This window comes from Austrofundulus limnaeus, unplaced genomic scaffold (genome assembly GCF_001266775.1).
Source record: "Austrofundulus limnaeus strain Quisiro unplaced genomic scaffold, Austrofundulus_limnaeus-1.0 Scaffold1660, whole genome shotgun sequence".
In the NCBI taxonomy this organism is placed as follows: domain Eukaryota; kingdom Metazoa; phylum Chordata; class Actinopteri; order Cyprinodontiformes; family Rivulidae; genus Austrofundulus; species Austrofundulus limnaeus.
In genome coordinates this window covers 16,014-24,550 of record NW_013954062.1, presented here as the reverse complement: position 1 = coordinate 24,550, position 8,537 = coordinate 16,014, and the positions used below count along the sequence as shown (strand labels likewise).

The window sequence follows — 8,537 nt, the reverse complement described above, 5'->3', positions numbered from 1 at the left end:
CATTAGCACCTCTAGTAATATATTTACTGAGAACAATGTTGACGTGTTCAATACTTTTTTTAACCCGCTGTATGTATGTTTTCTACATTTAATGTTTTTATTTTTGTCCAGTCCGCTCAACACGCCACTACAACGCCTGGAGCTGGCCAACTGCTGCCTGAGCCGTGTGGACATGACCTACCTGTCCAACAGCCTCCACAGCGAGGCCTTTACTCACCTGGATCTCAGCGGGCACGACATCTTCAGCTCATTCCCCACTGCTGTCCACAAACTGCTGAGCCGCTGTTCAGCCACCMTGGCCAGCCTCACTCTAGAGGAGTGCAACATCGAGGAGACACACATGGCGGCCTTCATCAACGCCCTGTCTCCCTGTCAGGAACTGGARGAGCTGAAACTCCTGGGAAACCCTCTCACCTCTGCTGCCCTGCGGAGGTTATTCTCCACACTGTCCGCAGGCTTTCCCAAGTTGAGGTACATAGAGATGCCCGTACCGCGCGAGTGCTACTCCGAGGACGTCACTTATCCTCTGGAGGAGTCGGTTTTGCTACACTACAACCAGGACCTGTTTCAGGAGATCAGGAGCCAACTTTTGGGTATCTTGGAGGGGGCTGATAGAAGAGTGGAGGTGTGCACCCCCCTCACAGGGACCTATGATCCTGACATTCATGAAAYCAGCAATGAACTCGGGGTTTCCATATTAAAATCTTTTAACAGTGTTATTGGGAACTTTATAGGTGCCATAAACGATGTGGACAACAGGAGATCACAGGCTGAAAGACATAATTAGGTTTTTTTAGCATAATAAAGTAATGATTTCAGGTTTTGTACATGAATCTATACTGATTACAGATGTGCAAACTTAGCAACAGCTGTAGCTACTACAGATTAAAACATAAGGCATGAGTTTAGCTTGGTCTATTATACATTTGTACAAAAATCTTTTGTCACATCAATAAAATGTTCAAAAAAAAAAAACAAATGAAAGCTCTAACTTTCCAAACTGCACGTTTTTATGTTATTTTTATTAWAGGTCATTTTTCATATTAAGCCTGCACTTATTACACCAGGGGAGGATCATGCGCCAATCAACAAAAGGAAACGTTTTATTTTTTCATCCATTCTTCTCTTTCTTTTCTCTCACGGATCACCTCATCCAGGTATGGTTTCAGGTAAGGGATGTCCTGAGGAGAGAATGAAAGTAAAAATGTAAATAAATCAACACTTTATAAAACAAATCCCCACTTACAGACTGAAAGATGCAACACCTGACTTTGCATAAGGTAAGGTTTCTCTCACTTATCCCATCCTACACAAAATGCAATTCTCTTGTGAACATACTTCTTCGTATTTCGTCCACTCCTCTTTTGGGAGAATCCGATGTTTCATGCTGAGATGCAGGGCCCTCTTGATCCTGAAAACCCTGTCGTTATAAACATTCTCAGGCAGCCTCCTCACGGCCTCCTTCACATCTTCGTCCTCATGATAGACGTCATATTTCATTAGGCCTGCAACAGAAGACACGTTTGTAGGAATAAGCAAAATTCCAGATGGAAATTTTAATAAAAACTGTTCAGTTTTGTTTTCGCTGCCTATAATAACATGAAGTTTGACAGCTGCCTGAAACTTTGATTTGGCAACTGATGTTTCTGATTAACGCATTTCCATAATTGTATTTGACCATGTTCTGATTTACTGGAATCACTCTGTGTGGTTCTGTCACAAACATACATGCTATAATTCAATCTTTCAATACCAAGGAAGTACATCATTTTTTGACTATAAAAAGGACAGGACTCAACTTACCAAGTTTGTTGAAGCCACACCAGTTGTAATACCATTTCTTGAAATCATACATGAATTTGCTGGACGCCACTGTAAACAAAACAAACACAAATCAGTCAAGGAAAGTGACAATCTAATGAAACCTGAACATAGACAAGCAGAACAGAAGGACTGTAAAAAATGGGAACATTTAAGTCGTTTGACAATACAGAAAAAATATATTAGGTAGGGCATCCTTCCCATAAACAAACTGGCAGAACAATGATATCGTAACTACATGACATTAAGCCCATAAACCTACAGTAGCCTAGCCGAAACTCATAAGAATATTAACGTGAAAGTTGTGACAATACATAAATAGTAATATAGTATCACACTAAACCGATGAGTACACTGTAGTCTGACTGTCTAATACTACTAAATATAAACAGTCTGTGATTTAAACAAATGACGAATATGAAGCTAACATTAGCTGTCCTGTTAGCATCAGTTAGCACGGGGACACAGAGGACACGCAACTTAAATAATCCACCAAGTATCATCCAGGCTTCAAAAACAGAAACAATACAGCGCGTTGCTTTGAAGTGTACGGTTCTCATTTTAATGATATAACGCGACGTTTAGAGAATTTCAAAACACAAAAGACAACGAAAGAAACCTACATTTAGCTGGTGCCCTTGCCGCCATGTTTGCCACTTAGAACCGTGGTGCCTTGTGGATAAACAAGTTTCTTCTTCTTCTAAAATTCATCAGCATTTGGCAAGAAACCAAGAGCTCTTTATCGCCACCTGCTGGTATGGCATGTTTGAAGCATTATTTGTTTGGATTTCATTTGCACCTAATGTAAATTATATAAATTTACTAATAAACAATAAAATAAAAATTGCACATATACATTAATGTTAAGAATTTGCACCTAATGTAAATTATATAAATTTACTAATAAAAAATAAAATAAAAATTGCACATATACATTAATGTTAAGAATTTTATTATTTATGCACTGTAATCAAATTCCTTTTGTTCAAAGAAACAAATGAAAATTTTCTAATTTTATTGGAGTGCAATAAATATAGCTTATTTAGCAAGGCTAATTTCATAAAGCTAAGCCCTGAACTCATAAACAGCTTTTGCTTTGTTTTTTTAATTATTGATAATATTAGGAAATTAGAAGACAAAACTTTTTCAAACAATTATTACACAAATTTATGTGCAATTCATTACATATTTATWATTTATATCTATTACTTTTTTATTCACTAGCTGGGCAGTGAAGATATAAATGTTTGTGCAATATTACGAATCATTTAATGAAGGACCAAATGTATAAACTCACTTATAATTTTTCATTTTTAAATAAAATACATATTCAAGGGCTTGTTTGCAAACTATCAATAGCTTCTTCACTGGGCTTAAGAGAATAGTCAGGTACAAAAATGATCAAACACCTTCAAGGAGGTTGTTTAATGTTGATGTTTCGACTTTATCTTTAACATTTTTACAAGAACAAGTTCATTGATGCACTTTACGTTCTGACTTTGACGTTCACACGACTGGACCAGGCATTCAGTCCTTTATTCTTTACTGCCCGACTCATCGTGAAGAATCAAAGTGTCTTCTGAAACAAATTAAAATCTTCCAGCGTGGCCAGCGCCAAATCTGTGCAAAAGGTCTCATCTGGCAGCGACACCAAGCGGTCCAGAGCAATGTAGCTGGGCTGGGTCGGGTCATACTGAGCTTTTCCAAGATACTCCAGGAACAGGTGGCGCTCTTTGATACGCAAGAACTTCGTGTTGAACACCTAAAGGCAGAAAGTGCAGTTATAATTCTAAATTTAGATAACAATAAAATAGACACGAAATGTTGCAGAGGAAATACCTGTGGGAACTTTATTATCAGGAGGTGGGGAACCTTCATGGTGTTGTGAACGTAGTCAAAGATTTGCGTCAGTTTTTTTTTATTGGCCGTCAGCACTTTAGGAACAGCAATAACTATGTCCTTGATCTCGTCTTCTCGGAATCCAAGCTCTAATCTACACACCTGTGGAACACATTAATCAGAATCTGTTTTATTGCCATTGTCAATGAACAGGATTCACAGACTAGGAATTTGCTTTGGTGTAAAGATGCAATAAGTATAAAATATAACAAATGAAGAAAATACAAAGGATAAAGGAAAAATATAAAATAATATATAAAACGTGTACACCAGTTCAACACAGTAATCAGAGCAGACAATATATTTGGAGTAGTGCAATTAGATCCAGTGATAAAAGTGACCAGAAAAACAATTTAGTCAGAGTTGTGTAGTTTAAAAAATAAAATAAACAGAAAGCATTTTAAAATGCACCTTAAAGTTATTTAAGCTATGCTGCATAGTGATTTTAGCAAAGTTTTAGCACCTTCAAGTTTTCTTTAACAGGCTCCAAGCTGCCGCACAGCAATCTGGGAAGACGAGATACGATGTTTCTTGTCTGCAAAGGGAGACAAAATGATTTATTATTAAGACTTTTTGCAAAACAGRGAAGATTTGCACATTTCTTTATTGCTCTCTTAACAGTTCCATACTTTAGTAGGACTGAGTTTGAGTTGACGCTGATAAAAACCCAGCCTGTTGTCCAGCCTCATCACACTGAAGTTGAGCAGGTAGGGAGCTTTGGACACCATCGCTGCAACCGTCTCTGCATCAAACTTTTTAGACCTAAGGTAATTTACCCTTAATAAACAAAAAGACAAGAAATACTACTATTAAAAACACAACATGCAATATAAAAAGTACCAACAAATATTAAATCCTTTTTTGTTACCTGGTCTGAAGGTCTTCCAAATCCATGTTGAGAATGAAAGGGTTGTGGGTGATAATGTGGCTTAAGCACGAGTCCTCCACCCCGATCTGTTTGAGAAACATCAGCCGAGGCTCAACATCTCTGCTGAAGTCCATTTTGAGCAGCATGGTGCCAACATAGGGCCGTTGTTCCAGCTTCCACAAGCTGACCCCTGCAACGAGAGGAGGCAGGTAAGAAACTATTTGAAATACTGATTTTAGTAAGAAATCTTAAGTTTTTTTCTCAAAATTAGCTATGCATGAATAAAACGGGAATAAATGTTTTCATGGGTTTAACCACCTAGCTGTACGAGCTTTGTCAAAGTCTCTGACTTGTCAACGTAGTCTCGAAGAGTGAATGAATCTGGTGGAATGGAGGGCACCAAAATACTAACAGCCTCCTCATCACTGATCTCCTCCAAAGCTGAAAATGAAACTTCACAATCTAGATCTACAAAAACAAACAAACAAACAAACAAAAATAAAACAAGACATTAAAACAATTCTGTGCCAAGAGAATACACTTATTATTTTAAATCAACAACCCCTAATACCTACCTAAACAAATCTCATTTTCAGGCACTGGCAAAGTATTTGTTGTCGGCAGCAGGGCAGGACTGTATTCAGAACTGTCAGTTTTTGCTAAACCTTCATATTTATGCTCCTTAGCTTCTGTTGTCAGATATTTAGCTGTAGAGTCGTCATTGAGGTAGCACATTTGTTGTTTAAACCTCTGTCTTGTCTGAGTTGCTGTGAGACTCCCATTAGTAAAAGATCCTCTGTTGACTAATGCTGAGCTGGCTGTCCTGATAATACGGTGCTGAGATTGAACGTAATGCAGTCGAGTGCTAGTCTTTGAGCAAAGGACACCTATGCGTCGCAGACACAGCTGTGCACAGGTAGAAGACATGGTGATTCTGAAAGACATATTTGAGAAGAAAGCAAATTAGTACGAGGAAAAGCACTAATGTTTATACTTTGTCTGCACAAACATCTGAATCTTCACCCCAAGAYATTGTGGTATAATGCTAACCAAAACAACACGTATCTATAGAAAGGCCGATGAAAATTATTAAAACACAAATCAATGTATCATCCAAATCAACTTAATTTCTTTTGTCTTATTGCGAGATAATAATGTTATGAGATAGAGTAAAACTCTTATTTATCCATTTTCTAGACATCCCAGACTCACAGTTGCATTTAAATGTGTGTGTATCAGCAGATAAAATGCAGACATTTTACATTTTAATTCATGATCTAATGCAGTACTTAAAACAAGCTTATTAAATCGTACTTTTCCACCCAAAAAATACAGCTACAAATGCCTTGTATCTCTCACTTTACTGACTGGTTCACCTTTTATGTTTGATGTTGTATTTCATAGTTTGCAATGTGTAGCTTTCCTTACAGAGAACTTAGCTGTTCGTTGGCATAATGATGTATATTTTAGCTAGACTAGGCTACACACAGTACCACTATGTGCCAATCATAAACATGGCTGTATTTGAGGCTAACTCAACAATGCTAGTCGTAGCAAGACATCACCACAGCAAATAAACTTTCTCCAGTCGAATAAATAGTCAAGACTAATACGCAGTTAAAAGAAATATACTCACTAGTTCCTAAAAAAAAACCATCAACTTCTTAAATCGGATGTTCTGTCTCTCATAACATTGAGAAATGTCAACTTCTTTCTTTTTTCACGTGCGGCGCAAAGGAAGGCCTGGCGCATGCGCAATACCGTGGGATGTACCACTTTTGCATCTGTAATTTTTTTGAAGGACATATTCCCACAAATAAATTAAAAATAATAACATACAACGATATTTATTTAACAAATACAAAATAAGTGCGCTTTACGTTTTAGTTGTTGTCAAATATGATTCTCGTGTTAACATTTAAACACCCCCCTAAAACTGCAGTGGTTCAGTCCTTTTTTAAAACATTTGTGGCCGCTAGATGTCAGTAATGCACCATTACGCCGAGAATAAAACCACAGATGAAGAAGTGGGAGTTGCAACATCGCTGTTTATTGTTTACCGCGCTAAATTTACTTTAATAGAGTTAATAGAGTTCTTCAAAGCCGCGGCATGGCGGCCACCGTGGGTCCCCGTTTACCGAAAAACAACGAAGCTAACTATAAACTGCATTTCCGAATGATGAATGAGCAACAAGTGGATGACATCACGCTTGACTTCTTCTACAAACCACACACCATCACCCTGCTGACAGCTACTGTGCTCAGCCTCATGTACTTTGCGTTCACCAGGTAAATCACCGAACTTAATACTGTTATTAAATGAATTAACAAGGTTTCCTAACAGCTGTGATTGCATTCTGAACAGGGATGATGAAAACTCTGATAACAATCTCCGTGTTGCTTTGTTGGTGGTTGTTTCCTTCTTCTTGGTTATCAGTGTGCTGGCCTTTCCTAATGGTAAGCTGTGGCACTTCACTCACAAGGGCACCATTATAAAGTGTTATGTGATTGTTTGTAATACAGTAAACTGCAGATGCAAAAATGATGGTAGTTGATTAGTAACTTACATTCATTTTCAAAAATTTTTTTGTCTATTGTAAATAGAATATTTTAGCCTATTTTTGATTGATTTAAATATTTTCATATTGCACTGACATTTCATGAACAACAATCATTATTTTAACTATCAGGGCCAGGATTAGTTTACAAAACCTAAAACGACTGATGCTTTTATTTCCAGGACCCTTCACGAGACCACACCCTGCAATATGGCGAATGGTGTTTGGTGAGTGTTCACAGTGACATAAATATTAGGTTTATTAGTCCAAATTATCCCTCAGCTTCTCTTGTCTTTGTTAGGTCTCAGTGTGCTCTACTTCCTGTTCCTCGTCTTCTTCATCTTCCTTAACTTGGACCAAGTACAGACCCTCACGTACTGGTTGGACCCAAATCTGCGTTATGCTAAAAGAGAAGTGGATGTCATGGTAAAGATGGTTTAAAACTCAGCATTTCTAAATTTCTCACATTTATTTATCTCATGCACTTTTTGTTTGTAGGAATGAACTAAAATCTTTAAGCTTCCTAACATTATCAAGATTTTTGTCTTTCTGATTTTTTGTTATTATTATTATTTGTTGTTGTTAGCATTCTGTTTAATTTCAGTTTTAACAGGAATAAGTAAAGTAAGTTTTCTTTCTGAAGGAATATGCTGTAAACTGCACCGTGATAACATGGGAGCGCATCTTGAGCCATTTCGACATCTTTGCCTTCGGTCACTTTGCAGGTTGGACCATGAAGGCTCTGCTGATCCGCAGCTATGGTTTGTGCTGGACCATTAGCATCACCTGGGAGCTCACTGAGGTAAACAGCATGATGCTTGGCTTTGATGTGCCTTTAATAATCTACAGTATAGAGGGAATATGTCAGGGCTTCGTTTACACTTTACTTCAGAGCTTTTTGTTCTTTTTTTATTTTATTTTTTTGCAGCTCCTCTTCATGCACCTCCTGCCAAACTTTGCAGAGTGCTGGTGGGATCAGGTCATTCTGGACATACTGCTGTGTAACGGAGGAGGAATCTGGCTGGGTATGACACTCTGCCGTTTCCTGGAGATGAGGACGTACCGCTGGGCCAGCATCAAGTCGGTCTTTTCAAATATATTGACTCCATTTTCTAAAATCTCTTTAACCACCTGTGTGTAAGTTTTGGTGAAATGAGTATGAGAGCTGTAGCTTTCACTCTGTGAAAGGTTTTTGTTTTTGCTTTTCCAGCTGATTAACTCTATTCTTCTTTAATCAGGCTGTTGTACAACTAAATGTGTGATTGTTGTAGTTGTCTGACTCTGATGACAAATGTCCTCATAATTCTTGTCTTAGATAGATAGATAGATAGATAGATAGATAGATAGATAGATAGATAGATAGATAGATAGATAGATAGATAGATAAACAT

The 8,537-nt window shown here is 37.6% G+C and overlaps 4 protein-coding genes across 5 annotated transcripts; 2 read left to right on the top strand and 2 right to left on the bottom strand.

Moving 5' to 3' along the window:
• Window positions 1-111: 111 nt before the first annotated feature.
• LOC106536030 (leucine-rich repeat-containing protein 14B) lies at window positions 112-978 on the top strand (the record flags this gene model as incomplete). The annotated part of the gene is given in 1 exon segment (XM_074559780.1): window positions 112-978. A coding segment is annotated over 1 exon segment (615 nt). The 3' UTR covers window positions 788-978.
• A 23-nt stretch (window positions 979-1,001) lies between these two features.
• uqcrb (ubiquinol-cytochrome c reductase binding protein) lies at window positions 1,002-2,502 on the bottom strand. The gene is made up of 4 exons (XM_014033202.1): window positions 2,445-2,502; window positions 1,804-1,872; window positions 1,339-1,505; window positions 1,002-1,181 (listed from the first exon to the last, which is right to left on the bottom strand). The coding sequence occupies exons 1-4, from the start codon at window positions 2,467-2,469 to the stop codon at window positions 1,104-1,106; spliced, it is 339 nt and encodes a 112-aa protein (XP_013888656.1). The 5' UTR covers window positions 2,470-2,502; the 3' UTR covers window positions 1,002-1,103.
• A 717-nt stretch (window positions 2,503-3,219) lies between these two features.
• mterf3 (mitochondrial transcription termination factor 3) lies at window positions 3,220-6,331 on the bottom strand. Of its 2 annotated transcripts, none has more exons than XM_014033200.1 (8): window positions 6,225-6,331; window positions 5,164-5,535; window positions 4,907-5,056; window positions 4,589-4,778; window positions 4,350-4,497; window positions 4,184-4,255; window positions 3,661-3,822; window positions 3,220-3,583 (listed from the first exon to the last, which is right to left on the bottom strand). In XM_014033200.1, exons 2-8 carry the CDS (start codon window positions 5,531-5,533, stop codon window positions 3,389-3,391), a joined length of 1,287 nt encoding a protein of 428 aa, XP_013888654.1. In that variant the 5' UTR covers window positions 5,534-5,535; window positions 6,225-6,331; the 3' UTR covers window positions 3,220-3,388. The 2 variants fall into 2 exon arrangements, with proteins under 2 accessions (XP_013888654.1, XP_013888655.1); XM_014033201.1 differs by having other exon boundaries at window positions 5,164-5,522.
• Window positions 6,332-6,595: 264 nt separating this feature from the next.
• On the top strand, window positions 6,596-8,226 carry LOC106536028 (phosphatidylserine synthase 1; the record flags this gene model as incomplete). The annotated part of the gene is given in 6 exon segments (XM_014033199.1): window positions 6,596-6,877; window positions 6,954-7,045; window positions 7,329-7,373; window positions 7,448-7,572; window positions 7,790-7,948; window positions 8,075-8,226. Coding segments are annotated over 6 exon segments (752 nt in total), but the record flags the coding sequence as incomplete, so codon positions are not given.
• Between the last annotated feature and the right edge of the window lie 311 nt (window positions 8,227-8,537).

Coding starts and splice junctions, on each gene's coding strand:
- uqcrb (XM_014033202.1), bottom strand. CDS start 2,469: ATGGCGGCAAGGGCACCAGCTAAAT. Junction 1,873..2,444: donor GGCAAGGGCACCAGCTAAAT/GTAGGTTTCTTT, acceptor TTTTGTTTACAG/TGGCGTCCAGCAAATTCATG. Junction 1,182..1,338: donor AGTGGACGAAATACGAAGAA/GTATGTTCACAA, acceptor TTCTCTCCTCAG/GACATCCCTTACCTGAAACC.
- mterf3 (XM_014033200.1), bottom strand. CDS start 5,533: ATGTCTTTCAGAATCACCATGTCTTCTACCTGTGCACAGCTGTGTCTG. Junction 4,498..4,588: donor TTGGAAGACCTTCAGACCAG/GTAACAAAAAAG, acceptor TTGTTTATTAAG/GGTAAATTACCTTAGGTCTA. Junction 3,584..3,660: donor TGATAATAAAGTTCCCACAG/GTATTTCCTCTG, acceptor TTCTGCCTTTAG/GTGTTCAACACGAAGTTCTT.